A 24,454-nucleotide genomic window follows, 5' to 3' on the forward strand; every position below is an offset into this window, starting at 1 on the left:
GGCCCAAGAATACGACTGTTGTAGAGCACCATTGCAACTTCGGTTTAGAGGCCTTACAGCCTTGGTGTGCCAAGTAACATAGTAAACTGTCTGAGGCTTCTTCAGCCGTGGGCAGGTCATCAGCACAGAGGAAAAGTCATCCACATATTGAAGAAGGACCACTGCCGAATGTTCCTTTTGCCACGTGCCCAGTATGGTGGTCATGGCTTTGGCAAACTGACTCAGGGAATTTTGCGCCCCCTTGTGGCATAACTGCCCAGGTGTATTGCTGCCCCTCATGGATAAAAGCGAAGAAGTATCTGCAGGGAGGATACAAGGGAACGCTGGAGAATGCATTTGCCAGGTCCACCACGGTGAATTACTTTGCTGTTGGAGATACCCCTGTGAGTAAAGTGTGGGGATTTGGAACGATAGGTGTCTCTAAGACAGTGGCTTCATTCACTGCTCGGAGGTCCTGTATCATCCTGTACTTCTCTGGTTCTCCTTTGGGTGTCTTCTTTTCTTATCGGGAACAAAAGCGTATTACATGGAGAGGAACAAGGTATGAGTGCACCATTTGCCACAAGGGACTTGACCTGCTTCAAAATGGCCTTGGATTGCGCTGGTTTCAGTGGGTACTGTGGTTTCCTGGGTAGGGGAGCTCCAGGCTTCAGTTCCACCATAATTGGGGGTACCTTTTAAACGTCCAATATCTTCGGGTCCTGTGGACCATAGACAACTTGGGATTCTGCTCAGCACATCCGGTGCCACGTAGAATGTACCATTGACTTGTAAGACCGGACACACTGGGTAGAGGCGGCTCACTCAAGGCGTTGGCCTTCCATTTGTCTAATTTGGTGTACCAATATGGCCGCCTCCAGGAAGTGTACTGGGCTGGGCAGGAAGGGACAAAACAGGAGCAGCAAGATGGCTGCCATCAGGAAGTGTACTGGGCAGGGCAGGAAGGGACAAAACAGGAGCAGCAAGATGGCTGCCTTCAGGAAGTGGGCTGGGCAGGGCTGGGGTGGTGGGCATAAAGTAGGCGTTAGATGAAGGGCAGTGCTGTCCCTCCCCTCCTCCACCCCACATTCCAACATAGGGCGGTGGTTTTAGCACACACTTCCATTTACAATTTTGTGATACAAATACATTATACAATTGCCATTTTCCTGAATTTCTTCCAACTATCCTTCTTTATACAACACTTTTCCAGTTCTGTACCAAACTTCTGTCACGTTCAGCAAACCTTTATCACATAACATTCCTCTCTGTTCCTACAATGATTTATGCCAGTCCTGACCTTCAGCTTACAAACTTTCGCTACTTACTATAACTTTAACTGCTTCACTTCCTTCACAATATGACATGCCAGTAATCCTTTTCAATATTTTAACACATTAATGGTACACATAAACAGTTTTTTTTTTTTTTTTTTTCCCTGTAGCAATACCTGTTCTGTCCACTACTCTTTGTGGATAACTTCGGCTACATTATACAAACTTCTTGCTGTCCTCAGCACATGTTTGTCAACTAAGACATCTTTCTTCTCTTTTTTTTTTTTTCTCATACCTCCTTATCTTTGATTCCACATACTTTCTAACTTAACTAATTCCTTTAACATTCTGCTCCCCCTCCCTCTGTGCAACCAGGTCACGTGCTAACATTCCTTTCTAGGGGTCTTATCAGCGTCTGACCCATCTCCTCCTGTCCCTGGTCCTTCCTAACAAATCTAAGACACTTCACAGGCTGCTGTCCAGACTTTCCTTAACCCTTAACAAACCCCAACCTTCTATTATGAATGGCAAACATTAGCTCACAGACACACATTTAGGACATAACATAGCAGTCTATCTTGGTGGGCTCTGAGTACAGATCACTGAGTAACTCATCGTAACCCACACAAACAGTTACGGCACCCGCTGTCACACTACCGTGACGCATATCCGACACCTCCTCTGTTGTGGTCAACACACAAGGTTACCACACACCCAGAGAAATTATGTGTCAAAACCCTCAGTAGGTCCACTCCTCTTCCACCTCAAGACTGATACATAAAAACACACAACAGAGACCCAGGTAACAGATAAGCACATGCAGGTATATTTAAATAAACTCCGGGCATACAAGGTTACCTGCCTTTATTGACCTTTAGCAGCCGTACTAGGCACAGGTATGAATCAACAACAAAGACAGGATAAGCAATGGTAAGATAGCAAAATATATCTTACCATGCTCCGAGAGGTGATCAAGCTCTCCGGCCTGTCCAGTTTGACTGACACCGAACGCCTTTTCATGGCGGCTGGCTGCAGGTTCATTATTCAGTTCCCGGGTTTCTTGGCACCAAATTGTTTTAGTCTTGGACTTAATCATCCAGTGCTTATCTGTTCCTGTCCAAAATTTATGACGCTGGCCAGCTTTTGGAATGTGCGCACATAAAGAAACTCACACTGACACGTTTGGTCTGTGAAAACTTCTCTCTAATTTATTGAAATGAAACCGTGAGTTTATATATGAAAAATGATGCGAACATCACGTGATAACAGCATAAGCATTATATTAGTCTTTGATTGGTCACTTTACACGAAAACAATCTCCGTCATGGTATAGGTGTGATCTTCTTCAGTCTTATCTTAAAAAGAGAAAAACATTCTTTTGTCTTCCAAATCACACGATGGGAGGGGGTCTGTTCCTGTGAGCAAATATTTCTTAAGCAAGGATTTCTTAAAGTACCACAAAGCCCAGCAGGCAGAAAATATTCACACAACATATGTATTAAAGTATAAAAGTAAATATTTATAAAACTTATAGAAATAGCGTATATATATATATATTCAATAGGAAACGAAATAGGCATTTTACCAAATCCATCACAATGTCACTAAATCAGTGGTTATGCCATCAATGTTCCTGATTCCCTGAGTGCCTCTCTCCGTAGCTCTTTTCCATTTCGTTTTGGGCCACGGATCGGATTTCCTATTTAGGTATCAACCTCACTCCCAGATACTCAGATATGTTTGCTGCTAATTACCCCCCATGTGTGTCGCCTCTCTACTCTACTGAAGGTTTGCCATGGGTACCCCATCTCCTTCCTGGGTAGAGTCACGGCAGTCACAATGAATATTCTGCCTAAACTACTTTATCTATTTACATCACTTCCAGTCTCCGTCTCGGAAATGTTTCTGGATCGCTTTCAGCGGCTGATTAACAATTTATTTGGTGTAATAAACGTCCACGTTTTACCTCATCGGTTTTGTACCAGTCACAACGGATGGGGGGCCTCGGTCTTCCCAATTTTTGGCTCTATTACCTTTCAGCGTGTTTTGCACAATTATCACAATGGGCGACTGTTAACTCCCAGATCCCGGGGGTTAGATTTGAATCTCAATCTATACGCCCATTTTATTTACCCGGAATTTTATGGTCCATAATCCTCCCTCGATCGTTAACGTTTTATAACTGTTGTGGCCATTCATTGACACTTTGGTCTCGATGGAAACTTAAATGAAATCTGGTCTCTTCTGTTTCCCTGGGTGTATCGTTTTTTGGTGACCCTAACTTTAGTACAGCATTTTCTTCTCCTCAGGCGTTTCGTTGGTGGTACGATAGATCCTTTATTAGGTTGTCTGACTGTCAAAGTGGAGGATCTTATATTCCCTTTGATATGATGTGCGTACTTTCTGATGTTCTGCTTCGTGAATATCATCGTTATCCACAGATTAGACATTTTTTAACTCGCATTTTGGCCTTACACCTTCATCTCCGATTTCTGAACGTATTAGCCGTGACTCTCTTGGGCAAAGGTCTTATCTCTGATCTGTATCACCAATTCCTGGTCAGTCTCTCTCCCTCACCTCCTTTATAGAGACAAAACTGGGAGGAGGATAGTGGTATCACCTTTTCGGATGAGGATTGGGATTCCATGGTGGATAACATATGTAAGAGCTCTCAATCTCTTTCTGTCCGTGAGACGGCCCTCAAGGTATTAACCAGATGGTATTATACCCCGTCAAGGCTACACGTTTTGTACCCACAAACGTCCCCGTTATGTTTCCGGGGCTGCGGCCTCACCGGTACTTTGGTACATACGTTGTGGGCTTGCCCAACTTTATCCTTGGTGTGGGGCAGGATATCTGAGTTGGTGACTTCACTGGTGGGTGTTCCGGTACGTCTGACTATACAGTCTTCCTATTGGGAGCTCGTATCCCGGGGGGTTCCTGATAATGTTATGACATTGATACATACTATTTGTATTTCTACTTTGTGGGCTATCGCCCTACATTGGGAATCTATCACTGTACCATTGGCCTCTGTGTTACATAGAGTAGATGCTGTGATGCTCATGGAGAGAATTCATTATAACTTACTGGACAAGATGCACTTGTTTGATAGAAAATGGGAATCATGGAAGGTTCAGAGACATTTACTACATGAATAGTGGCATTCCATGTGAAGGTTGATTGACGTGTCCTGTTCACACATATATCATTCAGTCTACTTTTCCTTTATATTTCTGATGTACTTAGGATCTATTCTCCTTTCCTTTCTCTTCTTTTTTACCCTTTCTATATGATGGTGTCTTTCTGAATTGTACGATTCAAGTGCGCCTTGTTAATACTGTACACATTGTTTGACGCTGTACTGTTATTTTCCGTCTACTCTTTGAAAAATAAAATCGTTTGTAAACAAAAAAAAATGAAAGGGGCTTTATAGCAACTTAAATGTGTAATATGTGTAACATTGCGCTGTTTATCTCCTCCTCCCCTCCCCCGCCTGTCTCCAGCACCGCACCGGGACTAGCAGGGAGGGGAGAGACCTTGCAGTGTAATGAGAACCGATTGGCTGCTCCTCAGGAAAGGGGAGTGTCCGGCTTATCCTTTCTCCCTTTCACTCCGAGCTGTTTTTGCATTTTTTGCACATTTAAAAAAGAATTTTAGCCCTAAAGATGACACAAAACCCCCAAAATATTGATTTTCTGAAAGTAGAGACTTTAGAGAAAATAGCGGCAGTTCTATTTTTTTATGTCACAAAATATTAAAACAAAGTCTAGGAAATGCCAAATTTCAGCAAAAAATACACCCAAGTTAATTTCAGGGCACAAAAAAGCAATAAATGACCCATTTATGTGTAAAAATATAAAAGCCGAGGTTGCAGCGAGTAAATAGATATCCAACATGTCAAACCTTAAGTTGTGTGAGCTGAAATGGTGACAACCTTTAGTCCCCGGTATTATCTATAGGTGACACATTTATAGCCCCTTCTAGGTCATCAGTATAGAGTACGGAGGAGGTCTGCTCCTAGAATTATCCTCTCATTCTGGTGTGACCGGCGATATGTAACGTGTATCACAATCAATGTTATCACGTGTAGGCCCTCCAGCGTGTGCTCTTATGTTTGGGTGTGCATATATGTGGGGGTGGGGAGCCTCAACATTTTTTAAGGGGAGGAGTTATGTACTTGGGTGTAACTTTAATTGTTTACAATAAAAAAAAAACATTTTTACTTAAGGGGACAAAGTCCTCTATGAGATGATTTTTGATGAGAGGTTCTCTTTATTGAGACATCCAGGGTCTAAAAGACCCCCAATGTCTCCCCTGTACTCCATTGGATGTAATGTAGAGCACATCGCACCGCATTACATTCTTTGCCGGCCTCGATGGTCGGGAAATCTGTCATAACATCACTTCTGGGTCAGGACAAGAAGGGAGTGAATGTGTCCGCTCTCCTCCATCCCCTCTACCCTCCGTCATCACTGACCCGGGCCCACAGATGGGCAAGCAGAGCCGGGGAAGCATAGTAGGTACAGGAGAGGTTCACACATGGGGTGGCAGAGGCTGGCACCTGAAAGGAGAGCCCTGCGGCTTGCCCTCAGCAGGGATAAAGATTAAACACAATACTTGCCCGGCCCCCAGAACTACATGTCCCGGGCGTCGGGTGATGTAAAGTGACCATCCCTGCATGATGAGCCGACATTGACCTCACAGCACTGCCTCAGAGCAGACTAGTCATAGGAAGGATCAGATTTATCATTCCTTGTCTGCAGATCTAATACTCATCAAAACCAGTTCAGAGACCAAACAAACCCAACAGAGAAAAGGGGCCCCGGACCCCAAAATTGTAGTAAACACTAAACAGTCCAAACAAAATGTCTTCCCATGGGGGGAGTAGTTCTTCAATGTCCAGCAACCCTCCTATTCCCCCCTCACATCCACATCCTATTATTGTGTGACCAATACCATCCAAATCATTCTTACTTTCATTTCCCAAAGTTATCCGTCTACAAGGAGACCTGTATAGATCACATGATGGCACCAATGAGGATGGAGGAGGACCGGAGTCACATGACTGAGAAGATACTAAACCTCACCCTGGAGATCATCTACCTGCTGACCGGAGAGGTGAGGAGGATTCTGGGAGGTCACATGACATCACTCTCATCTCTATAATACACGGACCTGACCAGAGAGGTGAGGAGGATTCTGGGAGGTCACATGACATCACTTATATTTCGATTAATAAAACACAGACCTGACCGGAGAGGTGAGGAGGATTCTGGGAGGTCACATGACCACTCTCATCTCTATTAATAAAACACAGACCTGACCGGAGAGGTGAGGAGGATTCTGTGAGGTCACATGACATCACTTATATTTCTATTAATAAAACACAGACCTGACCGGAGAGGTGAGGAGGATTCTGGGAGATCACATGACATCACTCTCATCTCTATTAATAAAACACAGACCAGACCGGAGAGGTGAGGAGGATTCTGGGAGGTCACATGACATCACTCTTGTCTTTATTAATAAAACACAGACCTGACCGGAGAGGTGAGGAGGATTCTGGGAGGTCACATGACATCACTCTTGTCTATTCTGGTCAATAGACCATTTTATTTTTGCACACATTTAGATGATGTCAGGTGGTTGATATTGTTTTATTTGTCTCCTGATCTGTAGGATTATGTTGTAAAAAAGAAGTCTAGTGGGGAGCCAATCTCAGGAGGATGGAGCAGAACCCAGAGCCTCACCATGGTGCCTCCATCTCATTCTCTGATACCTGAGAGGGAGAAAGAGCAGAAGATTCTGGAACTGACCACCATGATGGTCCATCAGCTGACAGGAGAGGTGAGCGGTGCCGGGAATTCTGGGACATTCTCCAGTAACGGACAAGGGATGTGTCTGGATGATGACTGTATCATTGTGTGTGTCAGGTTCCTATAAGGTGTCAGGGTGTCACTGTCTATTTCTCCATGGAGGAGTGGGAGTATTTAGAAGGACACAAGGATCTCTACAAGGACGTCATGATGGACAATCAGCCGCCCCTCACATCACCGGGTAAGAGGAGACTTTATTGTAAAGGAGAGAGCAGTACGGAGGATCCACCTAGATCCCCCATCATCTGATAAACACATAGAAACAATGGATTCAGTCAGTGTGTGTGTTTCCTACAGATGGATCCAGTCATGGGAACCCACCAGACAGATGTCCCCGTCCTCTGTATTCCCGGGATTCCACACAGGAAGGTCACACCATCCCTCACCATCATCAGGTAGATGAGGAACAATCACTGATAGTATCATTAGGATCTGTACATTATCTGCATTGTTACCATTGATGTCATTTTTATTATATATTCAGAGTGGAAACCTGAGAGATCCTAAAGTTGAAGTTAAAGAAGAGATAAAAGAGGAGGAGGATGAGGATGGGGTGATGGAGGAGTCAGAGCTTCTAAAAGAACACAAAGATCTATACCAGGACACCATGGTGGAGTCATCCAGCTACAGGAACCCACCAGAGAGATGTCGCCGTCCTCTGTATTCCCGGGATTCCACACAGGAAGGTCACACCATCCCTCCCCATTGCAAGGTTGGTGGGATGGAGCATCTAGAACATGGACTTGTGGAGATGATGTGTGGATGTTTATGTGACCTTATATTTTACAGATGATATTTTCTCTCATTTCCTTGATTTAGAGTGGAGATCCAATCGATATAGAATTTGAGATGAAAGCAGAAGAAGAAGAGGCGTATGTGAGGGATGATCAGCAGTCTATGGAGGAGGATGGAATAACGGGGACATTTATAGAGGAGGACACTCCTACAGAGATCAGCACAGGTGGGTCATGAACACTAAATCCATTCCTCCACCCATACTGCTCACTGATTGGTCCAGAGTAGGGCGGGGACTGGGTGATATCAGCCTGTAATCCCCTGGTCACTTTCCTGAGCTGTGTTCCCCATCCTGTATTCCTGGATTTCTCTTCCAGGGGACCTTCTCTGTTGTCTGCTGGCTGTGCCGGGTGGAGGGATATGTCTGTAGTGTCTCAGACCCAAGTCACTGAGTGCAGTCTCAGGAGATGGGAGGCAGCGGTGTGGGACCTACATAGTTACATAGTTAGTCTGGCTGAAAAAAGACAGTACATCTAGTTGTACCATTAAAAATAAAAGTTATAATCCGACACCCACAGCTGATCCACCAGAAGGAAAAAACCCAGCAAAGCACGATGTAATCTGCTCCTGCAGGGAAAACAATTCCTTCCTGATCCTCCGAGAGTCAATCGGATATTCCCTGGATCAACTTTCCCTATAAATGTTACATCCAGTTATATTCTGTGTATCCAAGAAAGGATCCAGGACTTTCCTACAGCAATCCCCCCCTTATGTATTATACATGGAGATCATATCCCCCCTTATGTATTATACATGGAGATCATATCCCCCCTTATGTATTATACATGGAGATCATATCCCCCCCTTATGTATTATACATGGTGATCATATCCCCCCTTATGTATTATACATGGAGATCATATCCCCCCCTTATGTATTATACATGGAGATCATATCCCCCCTTATGTATTATACATGGAGATCATATCCCCCCTTATGTATTCTACATGGTGATCATATCCCCCCTTATGTATTATACATGGAGATCATATCCCCCTTATGTATTATACATGGAGATCATATCCCCCCTTATGTATTATACATGGAGATCATATCCCCCTTATGTATTATACATGGAGATCATATCCCCCCTTATGTATTATACATGGCGATCATATCCCCCCTTATGTATTATACATGGGGATCATATCCCCCCTTATGTATTATACATGGAGATCATATCCCCCTTATGTATTATACATGGAGATAATATCCCCTTTATGTATTATACATGGAGATCATATCCCCCTTATGTATTATACATGGAGATCATATCCTCCCTTATGTATTATACATGGAGATCATATCCCCCCTTATGTATTATACATGGAGATCATATCCCCCTTATGTATTATACATGGAGATCATATCCCCCCTTATGTATTATACATGGAGATCATATCCCCCCTTATGTATTATACATGGAGATCATATCCCCCTTATGTATTATACATGGAGATCATATCCCCCCTTATGTATTATACATGGAGATCATATCCCCCCTTATGTATTATACATGGAGATCATATCCCCCCCTTTATGTATTATACATGGAGATCATATCCCCCCTTATGTATTATACATGGAGATCATATCCCCCCTTATGTATTATACATGGAGATCATATCCCCCCCCTTATGTATTATACATGGAGATCATATCCCCCCTTATGTATTATACATGGAGATCATATCCCCCTTAATCTCCTCTTCTCAGTAGAGAATACATTCAGTTCCTCTAATCTTTCCTCATAGCTGATCTCCTCCATGCCTCGTATCAGTTTGGTTGCCCTTCTCTGTACTTTCTCCAGTTCCCCAATGTTCTTTTTGTGAATTGGAGCCCAAAACTGAACTGCATGTTCAAGATGAGGTCTTACTAATGATTTGTACCGGGGGGGAGGGGGGGAGGGGAGGTGATATCTCTCTCTGGAGTCTATACCTCTCCTAATACAAGAGATGATTTTGCTCGCTTTGGAATCCGCAGCTTTGCATTGCTGCCATTATTAAGCTTGTGATCTACTAGAACCTTCTCCACCATTGACCCCCCCAGATCCTTCTTCTCCATTGACCCCCCCAGATCCTTCTCCACCACTGACCCCTCCAGATTCTTCTCCATTATTGACCCCCCCAGATCCTTCTCCACCATTGACCATATATAGATAAACAAAGCCTCTTGTTACAATCAAACAGACTGTTTTTGAGAACAGCTCTTCTCCGGCTTTCTTTTTCTTCTGAACTTGCTGCTTCTTGGAGTTCCTTGAGGTAGCTTCTATCCACAGATAAGGTCTGTAAGGTGAATATTGGTTCCCACTCTCCGGTCACCTCTCCTTCTATTTCTGGTGGTTTCATGGCCGCTCGTTTTGCCGCCAAATCTGCCAGATTATTGTCTTTGGCTTCTTGGGAGTTTAGATTCCCATGAGCTTTTACCTTCAGAATAGCCACTTGAGTGGGTAGAAGGAGTGCTTCCAGCAGTCGTCCAATGGCTGCTCCATGTCTTATGGATGTACCTGCCGCAGTCATATATCCTCTTGCCTTCCATATAGATCCGAAATCATGGGCCACCCTGAAGGCGTGTCTAGAATCTGTGTAGATATTGGACCTTTTTTTTTTTTCCTTCCACCATCCGGCATGCTGTTGTGAGTGCTTGAAGTTCAGCTCCCTGTGCAGATATTGCTGGCGATAGGGCTCTTGCCTGTAGGACTGTGCCTGCAGTAGTGACCGCAAATCCTGTATAATATTTGCCTCCATCATCTGCATATCTGGAACCATCAACAAAGAAAGTGAAGTCTGGATCCTGCAGAGGTGTTTCCATTTTCATCACTTCAAGATAGTTATGAGGCTCAGTGGCTCCATTATCCTCTCCACTTTCTGCATTACCTTCATTACCCCCCTCAGCAATTGGGAGGAGAGTGGCCGGATTCAGGGTTTGGCAACGTAGGAGAGTGACGTTATCAGGAAGTTGGAGGGAACACTGTAGTCTAATATGGCTCGCTGTGGACAAATGTTTAGGTTGGACTTGGTTTAAAATGGCAGCAATGTCATGCGGCGCCAGGAGGACAAGTTCATGTCCCAGAACGATATCAGAGGTCTTATCCAGCAGAGCTTGAGCAGCGAAAACTGCACGCAGACACGAGGGTGCTCCTCTAGCCATTGGGTCTAAACGGCATGAGTAGTAGCCTACGGGTCGTAGGCAGTCACCATGGGACTGGGCCAATACTCCTGTGCCATGGCCTTGGCGTTCAGACACGAACAGTTTGAAAGGTTTCTCGTAGTCTGGTAGACCTAGGGCTGGGGCTGAAGAAAGTAAGCGTTTTAGAGCCAAAAAGTTGGAGGCGGCCTCTTTGGACAGATGGAAGGGCTCAGACTTGAGAGCATTGTAGAGTGGTTGCATAAACCAAGAAGCATCAGGAGTCCATGACCTACAGTAGGATATGAGGCCAAGAAAGGCGTGGAATGGCTTTTGGCCTAGCGGCAGTGGCAAGTTCTGGATGGCCTTAACTCTTTCCTCCGTAAGATGCCTTGTTCCATGTGAGAGGCAGTGGCCCAGGAATACGACTGTTGTAGAGCACCATTACAACTTCGGTTTAGAGGCCTTACAGCCTTGGTGTGCCAAGTAACATAGTAAACTCTCCGAGGCTTCTTCAGCCGTGGGCAGGTCATCAGCACAGAGGAGAAAGTCATCCACAAATTCAAGAAGGACCACTGCCGAATGTTCCTTTTGCCACGTGTCCAGTATGGGGGTCATGGCTTTGGCAAACTGGCTTGGAGAATTTTGCGCCCCTTGTGGCATAAACTGCCCAGGTGTATTGCTGCCCCTCATGGGTAAAAATGAAGAAGTATCTGCAGGAAGGATACAAGGGAACGCTGAAGAATGCATTTGCCAGGTCCACCATGTTGAAGTATTTTGCTGTTGGAGGTACCCCTGTGAGTAAAGTGTGGGGATTTGGGGCGATAAGTGTCTCTAAGACAGTGGCTTCATTCACTGCTCGGAGGTCCTGTACCATCCTGTACTTCTCTGATTCTCCTTTGGGTGTCTTCTTTTTTTTTTACCGGGAACAAAGGTGTGTTGCATGGAGAGGTGCAAGGTATGAGTGCACCATTTGCCAAAAGGGACTTGACCTGCTTTGAAATGGCCTTAGATTGCGCTGGTTTCAGTGGGTACTGTGGTTTCCTGGGTAGGGGCGCTCCAGGCTTCAGTTCCACCATAATTGGGGGTACCTTTTAAACGTCCAATATCTTCGGGTCCTGTGGACTATAGACAACTTGGGATTCTGCTCAGCACATCCGGCGGTACGTAGAATGTACCATTGACTTGTAAGACCGGACACACTGGGTAGAGGCGGCTCACTAGAGGTTGGCCTTCCAGTTGTCTAATTTGGTGTACCAATATGGCCGTCTCCAGGAAGTGTACTGGGCAGGGCACGAAGTGACAATGCAGGTGCAGCAAGATGGCTGCCATCAGGAAATGCACTGGGCTGGGCAGGAAGTGACAATGCAGGTGCAGCAAGATGGCTGCCGTCAGGAAGTGCACTGGGCTGGGAAGGAACTGGAAGGGCAGGGAAAAGGGTGGTGGATGTTCCTTTTCAATATTTAACACATTAATGGTACACAAAGTTTTTTTTTTTTTCCCTGTTGCAATACCTGTTCTGTCCACTGCTCTTTGTGGATAACTTTGGCTACATTTTACCAAACTTCTTGCTGTCTTCAGCAAATTTTTGTCAACTAAGACATCTTTCTTCTCTTTTTTTTTCCTGCCATTCCTCTGACTGTAGCCTAAACCTCCTTATCTTTAATTCCACATACTTTTCCTCTTCTCTCTGTGCAACCAGGTCACATGGTAACATTCCTTTCTAGGGGTCTTATCAGCGTCTGACCCATCTCCTCCCCCCTTGTCTGTCCTTTTTAACAGAAATCCAAAACACTTCACAGGCTGCTGTCCAGACTTTCCTTAACCCTTAACAAACCCCAACCTTCTGTTATGAATGGCAAACATTAACTCAAAGTGTCAGGGATCCCGGCTCCGTCTGCCGCAATCGCGGCTCTGTCCCCCGCGCATGCGCATTGGCGGCAGATCACGCCGGGACACAGGAACTAGGTCCCGGCGAGCCGCGGCTGACAGGACGCCGCGCATGCGCAGTAGAAACCGCGGGCGCGCCTCAGGCGTCCAATGACAGCCGGGGGCGCGTCCTAGCCAGCCAATGACAGTGCAGGGCGCACTATTTAAAGATGCCCTGCACTGTCACAAATTGCCGCAAGGTCTATATGTGATCCTGAATACCTGCTCCTGCTGTGACCCTGTTTTTTGACCCTGACTACGCTGCCTGCCCCTGAGATTGACCCGGCTTGTTCTGACTATTCTACCCGCTCCTGTGATTGACCCGGCTTTGTTCTGACTATTCTGCCTGCTCCTGCGTTTTGACTCGGCTTATCCCGACTGTTCCTACGGATTGATTTACCTGGCTGACCCTGCGTGTGACCCGACTACTCCTAGCCCGCCGATTCGGTACCCCGCTTACCCCACGGGGCCACTATCCGTACCACCCTGCTGGGGCCGCCATCCTCTTCACAGCTGGCTCTCCTGGTACCTACATACATCCCCGGAGGCCTCCTCGGCCGCTGGTGGCCCGCTCAGAGGTCATGACCTGGCCCGGGACTGTTTCAAGTCCATCCCCACCATCAGGGGCCCTGGTGAAAGCACAGCCCGGGCTTAGACCCCACGCTCTGGGTAGGTCTACCAGCTGGCAGACGGAGGGCTCCGCCTGGCGGATCCTAACAGTACCTTGCGGCCATGACAGAGCCAGGAAGTGGACCGGCGTCCCTAGAGGATATTTGCCAGCACCTGGCAACTTTGACCCAGGCTTTCCAGAACTTCCACAGTCGCTGCGCCCGACTGGAAGACCGCATGGAGACATTAGCCCCCCAGACTCCCCCTGCTCAGAGTTCCCCGTCTGTGGAACCTCCCGCTACCCCGGTATCCGGAGCGGTTGCCACACCCTTAGCTCCTGAGCCCCGCGTTCCCCTGCCGGAGCGGTTCCGTGGGGACCGGAGCCGCTTCCGAGCCTTTCGGAACGCTTGCACACTATATTTTGACTTGCAGCCTCGCACATTCTCCTCCGAGACCGTCAAGGTGGGGTTTCTAGTCTCTCTCCTTCAGGATGAGCCCCAGGATTGGGCCCACCGTCTGATGGAGAGGCGCGACCCCCATCTTGACTCCGTGACCGAGTTCTTTCAGGCCATGGCCGTTTTGTATGACGACCCTCAGCGGGCTGCTTCCGCAGAGGCTACCCTATACTCTCTGCGACAGGGCCGCCGGGCAGCGGAAGAATACGCGTCCGATTTTAGGCGTAGCATGGGAGACACCAGATGGAACGATGCGGCCTTATGTCACCAGTTCCGCATTGGACTGTCTGAGCCTCTCAAGGACGAACTCGCACGAGTAGGCCTACCTGACTCCCTGGAAAGATTGATTGAATTGGCCATTCAAATTGACCGTAGACTAAGGGAACGTCGACAGGAAAGGAGCGGCCAGGGTCAAAGGGTGGCATGGATTCCATCAAGAGATACAACTCCAGCCCCAGGGAACCATCCGCGAAACACGGAGATGGGAGACAACTCGGAACCCATGCAACTGGGACTGGCCCGTTCCCACTTATCGGTCGAGGAACGCCAGAGGAGGCGCTCACTGAACCTGTGTCTGTACTGCGGGGAAGCTGGTCACCAGGTGCGCTCCTGTCCTGCAAAAACGAGTAAGTCCACGCCCGTTTCTTGTTCCTTACCTGCAGGCAGGGATGATCAGTCTAGTTACCTGGCCATTCCTGTGTCTTTACAGCTCCCCGGAGGAATATTGTCGGTGACCGCGATCGTTGACTCAGGAGCCTGTAGCTGTTTTATTGATCTGACTTTTGCCCACCGGCAAAAAATCCCTCTCCAGACCAAAGAAAGGGGGTTCAACATTTTCTTGGCAGATGGGTCCAGTATAAAATCTGGGGTGGTGGACCAGGAGACACCACCCATTTTCACCACTATGGCAGACCATCACCAGGAGTTCCTCCGTTTTGACGCCATCGCCTCCCCCCTTTTTCCAGTCATTCTGGGGCTCCCTTGGCTGAGGGCCCATAACCCCCAGATTGACTGGGAAAAGGGAACGATTCATTTTTGGTCACCCTATTGTTTGAGTCACTGCCACGTCACAGGACCCATGGTTCCCCGGTTCCTCCTGTGCTTGGACGGAGACACCAATCTATCCCAGGTAATTCCTCCGGCCTATCATGACTTCTTGGACGTCTTTAGTAAGCGGGGAGCTGACGTTCTACCTCCACACCGTCCCTACGACTGCCCCATTGACCTCCTACCCGGGTCGGAAATCTCTTTCGGCCGTATCTTCCCCTTGTCCGAAATGGAATCGGGGGTGCTGAGGGAATATATCGACGAAAACCTTCGGAAGGGCTTTATTCGTCCTTCCACATCCCCAGCCGGGGCCGGGTTGTTCTTTGTAGAGAAGAAGGACAAATCGTTACGGCCCTGCATAGACTATCGTGACCTAAATAAAATTACGGTAAAGAATCGTTATCCCTTACCCCTAGTCCCCGAGCTCCTCCAGAGACTGAGATCAGCAACGATATTCACTAAATTAGACCTGCGGGGGGCCTATAACCTTGTTCGTATCAGGGAGGGGGATGAGTGGAAAACGGTGTTCCGTACAAGATTCGGTCACTACGAATATTTGGTGATGCCGTTCGGGCTCTGTAATGCCCCGGCGACTTTTCAGCATTTTATCAATGATGTTTTTCGCGATTTTCTTGATATTTTCGTGGTAGTTTACTTGGATGACATCCTAATTTTTTCCCCCTCACTGGAGGTTCATCGGGGTCACGTGTCACGGGTCTTAGAACGGTTGCGCCAACACGGGCTATACGCTAAGGCTGAAAAGTGCTGTTTTGAACAGCACGAGATCACATTCCTGGGACTGGTTCTCTCTTCCGCGGGGGTCGCGATGGATCCCCAGAAGGTCACGGCGATCTTAGATTGGCCAATACCCGCCGACAAAAAGGGGGTACAGCGCTTCATCGGCTTTGCTAACTTTTACAGAAAATTTGTTAGGAACTTCTCCGGCCTGGTCTCCCCGATCACGTAACTGACGAAACAAGGGGTCCGCTTTAAGTGGACCTCCGAAGCTCAGTCGGCCTTCGATAAGCTCAAGAGACTGTTCACCTCTGCTCCCATTCTCTGCCATCCGGATTCTTCGCTCCCATATGTGTTGGAAGTAGACGCCTCCGAAAACGCGGTAGGAGCGGTTCTGTCCCAAAGGAATGGTACCAAGGAACTACTGCACCCTGTGGCGTTCTTCTCCAGGAAGCTGACACCAGCGGAGCGCAACTATGACATTGGAGATCGGGAGCTCCTGGCCATTAAAACCGCTCTGGAAGAATGGAGGTATTTACTGGAAGGGGCCACTCACCCAATCCTAATATTTACAGATCACAAAAACCTTGAATATTTAAGGACGGCAAAACGACTGAGACCACGCCAAGCGAGATGGGCTCTTTTCTTTTCTCGATTCTCATTCCATATAACGTACCGACCCGGTACTAAGAATACCAAACCAGACGCCCTGTCCCGCATGTTTGAGGACCCCGACGACGCTGCGGTACCAGACACCATCCTGCCTTCTGGAAGCTTCCTCGCGCTACAAACGGAACTGCGCTCCCGGCTTCTTGATGCTTCGGTAAGACTACCCGTTCCGTCTGGGTCACCCCTCCAGAGCCACGGTGGCCTGTTTTGGAAGGAAGACCGAATCATGGTCCCAGAAGAGGTGCGAACCTTAATCCTAGGGCATTGCCACGACCATCCAATGGCAGGTCACTTCGGGGTGACGAAGACTCTAGAACTGCTACGGCGCTCGTTCTGGTGGCCGGACATGATCAAGGATTGTGAGCGTTACGTCCGGATGTGTCCCACCTGTCAAAGGAACAAACCCTCCAGGAGTAGGGCATGGGGATTGTTACATCCATTACCTATACCCAAGCGGGCCTGGCAAATGATAGCCATGGATTTTGTGGTCGAACTCCCACCATCCCAAGGCCACACAGCGATAATGGTGATCGTCGACCGCTTCTCGAAGATGGCGCATTTCGTGCCCCTGGAGAAGACCCCATCGGCACCGGAAACGGCACGGATCTTCATTCGGGAAGTGGTAAGGCTTCATGGAGTCCCCGAAGACATTGTGTCGGATCGGGGGGTGCAATTCACCTCCAGGTTCTGGAACGCCCTATGTAAAGCGCTGGGAATCAAGCTGTCGCTCTCATCCGCCTACCACCCGCAGACCAACGGTCAAACCGAGAGGACCAACCAAACGCTGGAACAGTATTTACGATGCTACACCTCCTATCTCCAGGATGACTGGCTGACGTTGTTGCCTTCTGCGGAGTTCTCATACAACAACTCAAGTCACTCAGCTACGGGTCAATCGCCATTCTTTTCTAATTACGGGTATCACCCCACATTCCTCCCTGATCTAATGCCTGAAAATCTGGTACCGGCGTCGCAAGACATCTTGAACTTCTTTTCCGTCAACAACAAGACTATTCAGGAAGCCATCGCTAAGGCCCAGGAGGACAGTAAGAAGGCTTTCGACAGAAAGAGAAGAGGAGATTTACTGCTTCAACCAGGAGATCTGGTTTGGCTGGCAACAGCCAACTTGAAGATGCTGTGCCCCTCAAAGAAGCTGGGACCCAAGTACATTGGCCCATTTCCTGTTAAACGAATGGTCAACGAGGTGGCCTACGAACTCGAGCTTCCGCAGACTTTCAAAATACATCCTGTGTTTCATGTATCTCTCCTGAAGCCGTCCAGACCGGATCCCTTCCCAGACCGAGAATCCAGACCTCCCGAGGCAATCGCCATAGGTGACCAGGAGGAATTTGAGGTGGAGACTATCCTCAGTTGCCGAAGGAGGGGGGGCCAGACTCAGTTCCTGATAAAATGGAAGGGTTATGGTCCTGAGGAGAACTCCTGGGAACCCGCCCAGGACGTTCACGCGCCCAGGCTCATCCGGGAGTTTTGTCGTGCTCACCCGCGGTGGAGAGATCAGTGGGGCTCCCGGAGGGTGCCCGTTGGGGGGGGGCAATGTCAGGGATCCCGGCTCCGTCTGCCGCAATCGCGGCTCTGTCCCCCGCGCATGCGCATTGGCGGCAGATCACGCCGGGACACAGGAACTAGGTCCCGGCGAGCCGCGGCTGACAGGACGCCGTGCATGCGCAGTAGAAACCGCGGGCGCGCCTCAGGCGTCCAATGACAGCCGGGGGCGCGTCCTAGCCAGCCAATGACAGTGCAGGGCGCACTATTTAAAGATGCCCTGCACTGTCACAAATTGCCGCAAGGTCTATATGTGATCCTGAATACCTGCTCCTGCTGTGACCCTGTTTTTTGACCCTGACTACGCTGCCTGCCCCTGAGATTGACCCGGCTTGTTCTGACTATTCTACCCGCTCCTGTGATTGACCCGGCTTTGTTCTGACTATTCTGCCTGCTCCTGCGTTTTGACTCGGCTTATCCCGACTGTTCCTACGGATTGATTTACCTGGCTGACCCTGCGTGTGACCCGACTACTCCTAGCCCGCCGATTCGGTACCCCGCTTACCCCACGGGGCCACTATCCGTACCACCCTGCTGGGGCCGCCATCCTCTTCACAGCTGGCTCTCCTGGTACCTACATACATCCCCGGAGGCCTCCTCGGCCGCTGGTGGCCCGCTCAGAGGTCGTGACCTGGCCCGGGACTGTTTCAAGTCCATCCCCACCATCAGGGGCCCTGGTGAAAGCACAGCCCGGGCTTAGACCCCACGCTCTGGGTAGGTCTACCAGCTGGCAGACGGAGGGCTCCGCCTGGCGGATCCTAACACAAAGACACACATTTAGGACATGACATAGCAGTCTATCTTGGTGGGCTATGAGTACAGATCACTGAGTAATTCTTCCTAGCCCCAAACATGGCTAAGGCACCCCGCTGCCACACTACCGTGACGTGTACACGACACCTCCCCTTGTGGTCAACACACAAGGTTACCACACCCAAGAGAAATTATGTGTCAAAACCCTCAGTAGGTCCACTCCTCTTCCACCTCAAGACTGACACATAAAAACGAACACAAACAACGTAAACCAGACAGCAGATAATCAATGCAGGTAAAGTTCAAATAATCTCCGGGCAATCAATGTTACCTGCCTTTAATGACCTTAAGCAGCCGTATTAGGCACAGGAATGAATCAACAAGGACAGGATAAGCACTGGTAAGATAGCAAAATATATCTTACCATGCTCCGAGAGTTGATCAGGCTCTCCCAGTCCTGTGAGTGATTCCTCACGCCCTGCCAGGTCGGCTGTTCGCGGGTTCATGTCCCGGGCTTCTCGGCACCAGCTGATTTAGATAAAGACCAAAAGTGTCCGTTGATTATCTGCTCCTGTCCTAATTAATCTTTGCTAGCTAGCTTTGGAATGTGCGCACACTGGAAGAGTCTCACACTGACACACAAGTTCAGTCTATGAACACTTCTAGTTTATTATAATGAGAAAGTGAACTTATATATGTAAAATGATGTGAGAGTCATGTGACAACAGCATAAGCATTATATTAGTCTTTGATTGGTCATTTCCACACGAAAACAATCTCCGTCATGGTATAGGTGTGATCTTCTTCCAGGCCTTATCTTATAGAAAGAAAACATTCCTTTGTCTCAAGTTGGCACGATGGGAGGGGGGAGGGGGGATCGGTGCCTGTGAGCAGACATTTCTTAAGCAAGAATTTCTTAAAGTACCACAAAGCCCAGCAGGCAGAAAATATTCACACAACATATGCATTCATACTAAACATTTATAAATATGAAGAAAGAAATAGTATTAAAGTATAAAAGTAAATATGTATAAAAAATATATATATTCAATAGGAAACGAAATAGGCATTTTACCAAATCCATCACACAAGTATACCACGTCCACCGCCACCCCTCTGTCCAAGTATACCACATCCACTGCCACCCCTCTGTCCAAGTATACCACATCCACCCCTCTGTCCAAGTATACCACGTCCACCGCCACCTCTCTGTCCAAGTATACCACGTCCACCGCCCCCCCTCTGTCCAAGTATACCACGTCCACAGCCCCCCCTCTGTCCAAGTATACCACGTCCACCACCACCCCTCTGTCCAAGTATACCACGTCCACCGCAACCCCTCTGTCCAAGTATACCACGTCCACCCCTCTGTCCAAGGATTTGCTCACCTCCAATCTAACCTGTTTCTTGATGGTTTAATCCCAGATCACCTCTACATGTTGTCTACAGTAAACCGTTAAACTTCCACTGATTACAGAATACTAATACTGTGAGTCCTGATCCTTATATTATATAACTTGTACATTACATACTCCTGACCCCTGCACTATATACTCTATGTTGTACATTACATACTCCTGACCCCTGCACTATATACTCTATGTTGTACATTACATACTCCTGACCCCTGCACTATATACTCTATGTTGTACATTACATACTCCTGACCCCTGCACTATATACACTCTATGTTGTACATTACATACTCCTGACCCCTGCACTATATACTCTATGTTGTACATTACATACTCCTGACTTCTGCACTATATACTCTATGTTGTACATTACATACTCCTGACCCCTGCACTATATACTCTATGTTGTACATTACATACTCCTGTCCCCTGCACTATATACTCTATGTTGTACATTACATACTCCTGACCCCTGCACTATATACTCCATGTTGTACATTACATACTCCTGACCCCTGCACTATATACTCTATGTTGTACATTACATACTCCTGACCCCTGCACTATATACTCTATATTGTACATTAAATACTCCTGACCCCTGCACTATATACTCTATGTTGTACATTACATACTCCTGACTTCTGCACTATATATTCTATGTTGTACATTACATAGTCCTGACCCCTGCACTATATACTCTATGTTGTACATTACATACTCCTGACCCCTGCACTATATACTCTATGTTGTACATTACATACTCCTGACCCCTGCACTATATACTCTATGTTGTACATTACATACTCCTGACCCCTGCACTATATACTCTATGTTGTACATTACATACTCCTGACTTCTGCTCTCCCCCTCCCCCCACTGCTATATATACACATAATATGGATTCTCTTTTGTTCCCCCCATTTCCTACCAGCTGGACATTTTATATCGGATGATGTGATTGGAGCACAGACTTTTACATGCTGATAATAATGTGATAACATCCTCCAACTGTGGACCCTTAAACAGAAAGTGATAATGAGGGAGGAGTCAATACCTCAATGATGGTGGTCTTCAGGATCAGTTCAGTCTTCATCTTGATTGTTCTCCCCCATCCTCACTCTCTGACCTCTGGTGGGGCTCAGCCCCGCTGTTCTTCATGACTAAATCATGGACTAAATAAGGAAGTGCAGTACTTCTTGTGTTGGGAAGATGGCGATGAGTGATAGAGGGGGTGGGGACCCTCGTCCTATAATCCCCTCATCACTGTCCCTCCTATAAAAGACAGTTCTGGTTGTTTCCTCACTCTCTGACTAAGGTCCATGAATAAAGAAATGACCTGGTAGGAGATCAGAGGAGCCATTTCCTAGTTCCCTTGAGGGTGGAATTGTAAGCTCCTCAGAGACCAAGCTGCCTGATGTGGGCGGAGTCCTGGTTTGGGGGAACCAATCAGCTCCTGTCTAGTAATCCTCTTTGTCTTTGTATTTTAGTCCATGGCCGGGAAATGAGGAAAACCTCCGAGGATTGTCTCACTTTGTCTCCAGACTGGAAAGTAGAAGATGAGGACATCACACAGTATAATCCAGGAGGAAACCCGGCTCCCTCCAACGTCCATCCGGCACCACCCAGTGTAGATGGACCATCGGATTCCTCGTATCCTGAGGAACCTCAGACTGTGCGGGACCGGGCCGGCCTTCCAACAGGGAAGAGCTTCTCCTGTACCGAGTGTGGGAAGAGGTTCAGTTCTACATACCTTCTTAATAGGCATAAAAGATCTCACACGGGGGAGAAGCCGTATTCTTGTCCTGAGTGCGGGAAATGTTTTTCAGTTAAGTCCAATCTTTACATACATCAGAGATCTCACACGGGGAAGAAACCGTATTCCTGTCCTGAGTGCGGGAAATATTTTTCACAGAAGTCCAATCTTTACACACATCAGAGATCTCACACGGGGGAGAAGCCGTATTCCTGTCCTGAGTGCGGGAAATGTTTTTTGGTGAAGTCCAAATTTCAAAGTCATAAGAGACGTCATACGGGAGAGAAGCCGTATTCTTGCCCTGAGTGCGGGAAATGTTATTTAGATGAGTCCAGTATTTACAGACATCAGAGATCTCACACGGGGGAGAAGCCGTATTCCTGCCCTGAGTGTGGGAAATGTTTTTCAGTGAAGTCCCATCTTTACATACATCAGAGATCTCACACAGGGGAGAAGCCGTATTCCTGCCCTGAGTGTGGGAAATGTTTTTCAGACAAGTCCAGTCTTAACACACATCAGAGATCTCACACAGGAGAGAAGCCGTATTCCTGTCCTGAGTGTGGGAAATGTTTTTCAGTGAAGTTCCATCTTTACATACATCAGAGATCTCACACAGGGGAGAAGCCGTATTCCTGCCCTGAGTGTGGGAAATGTTTTTCAGTGAAGTCCAGTCTTAACAAACATCAGAGATCTCACACAGGGGAGAAGCCGTATTCCTGTCCTGACTGCGGGAAATGTTTTTCACAAAAGTCCCATCTCTCCAGACATCAGAGACTGCACATGAAGGAGAAGCCACTTTCCTGTCCTGAGTGAGGGAAATGTTCCTCACTGAAGTCCTGTCTTCCTGTACTTCAGGGGTCCCACACAACCCTGGAGGTGTATTAGAGCCTTGAGTGCGGGAAATGTATTCTAGATGAATGTTGCTGGACATCCCAGCTCTCATGTGGGGAAGAAGCACACCCTGATATACACCTCAGATATACTCCATGGCTGATCTTCATCATGGAAGAAACAGTTCATAAGGAGATCAGAGGTCCCCAAAGACATGGATGAAGTGTGGGACCGGGTCAGCCATTGATGGCAGGAGAAGAATAAAAATGAAGTCCTGACCTAGAGCACTGGGCTGACTCTCATTGGGGTGCAGCCTATATACTAGAGATGGTTTGCACCTACAGTTGTGACCAAAATTATTCAACCCCCACTGAAATTGAGTGTTTTGGCCAGTTTGACATTGCTTTTGATCATTCAGTCATCTTGCTTACATTTACATTAAAGAGGCACTTGTAGGTCAGACAAATATAACATAACAGTTATAATGAAATAACCACAAATGTCTTTTCTGTGCTCACAGCATTATCAGTTTTATTCAACCCCCAAGTGACATTCAATCTTAGTACTTAGTACAGCATCCTTTTACAGTTATAACAGCTTTTAAACGTGAAGCATAGCTTGACACAAGTGTCTTGCAGCGATCTACGGGTATCTTCGCCCATTCTTCATGGGCAAAGGCCTCCAGTTCAGTCACATTCTTAGGCTTGCGCACTGCAACTGCTTTCTTTAAGTCCCACCAGAGGTTCTCAATCGGATTTAAGTCTGGTGACTGCGATGGCCACTCCAAAATGTTCCAGCCTTTCCTCTGCAACCATGCTCTAGTGGACTTGGAGGTATGCTTGGGATCATTGTCCTGTTGAAAGGTCCAACGTCTCCCAAGCCTCAGGTGTGTGACGGACTGCATCACGTTTCCATCCAATATCTCCTGGTACTGAAGAGAATTCATGGTACCTTGCACACGCTGAAGCTTCCCTGTACCTGCAGAAGCAAAACAGCCCCAAAGCATGATTGACCCTCCACCATGCTTCACAGTAGGCAAGGTGTTCTTTTCATCATAGGCCTTGTTCTTCCTCCTCCAAACATAGCGTTGATCCATGGGCCCAAACAGTTCTAATTTTGTTTCATCAGTCCACAGAACACTATCCCACAACTTTTGTGGTTTGTCCACATGGCTTTTGGCATACTGCAGTCGACTCTTCTTATTCTTTGGAGACAGCAAGGGGGTACGCCTGGGAGTTCTGGCACGGAGGCCTTCATTACGCAGTGTGCGTCTTATTGTCTGGGCTGAAACTTCTGTACCCACATCTGACAAATCTTTTCTCAGTTCCTCAGCAGTCACACGGGGACTTCTCTCCACTCTATGCTTCAGGTAGCGCACAGCAGTCGAAGTCAGCATCTTCTTTCTGCCACGACCAGGTAGCGTTTCAACAGTGCCCTTTGCCTTGAATTTGCGAATGATGCTTCCTAAGGTGTCTCTTGGTATGTTTAACATCTTTGCAATCTTCTTATAGCCATTGCCCTTCCTGTGAAGAGAAATCACCTCTTCTCTTGTCTTCCTGGACCATTCTCTTGCCTTCACCATGTTTGTAACCACACCAGTAAATGTCTAGAAGGAGCTGAGTATCACAGTCATTTTAAA

At 47.5% G+C, this 24,454-nt stretch overlaps 2 protein-coding genes across 2 annotated transcripts in view; one reads left to right on the plus strand and one right to left on the minus strand.

Moving 5' to 3' along the window:
• The window catches only part of LOC149460642 (uncharacterized), a 108,760-nt gene that overhangs the window by 48,037 nt on the left and 36,269 nt on the right, over positions 1-24,454 (minus strand).
• LOC149460643 (uncharacterized) lies at positions 8,005-23,076 on the plus strand. Its single transcript, XM_089679384.1, has 2 exons — positions 8,005-8,093; positions 21,719-23,076. The coding sequence occupies exons 1-2, from the start codon at positions 8,030-8,032 to the stop codon at positions 22,795-22,797; spliced, it is 1,143 nt and encodes a 380-aa protein (XP_089535510.1). The 5' UTR covers positions 8,005-8,029; the 3' UTR covers positions 22,798-23,076.

Source organism: Staurois parvus, unplaced genomic scaffold (assembly GCF_062004578.1).
Source record: "Staurois parvus isolate SC_StPar_1 unplaced genomic scaffold, SC_StPar_1.0 ptg000223l, whole genome shotgun sequence".
Classification (NCBI taxonomy): Eukaryota; Metazoa; Chordata; class Amphibia; order Anura; family Ranidae; genus Staurois; species Staurois parvus.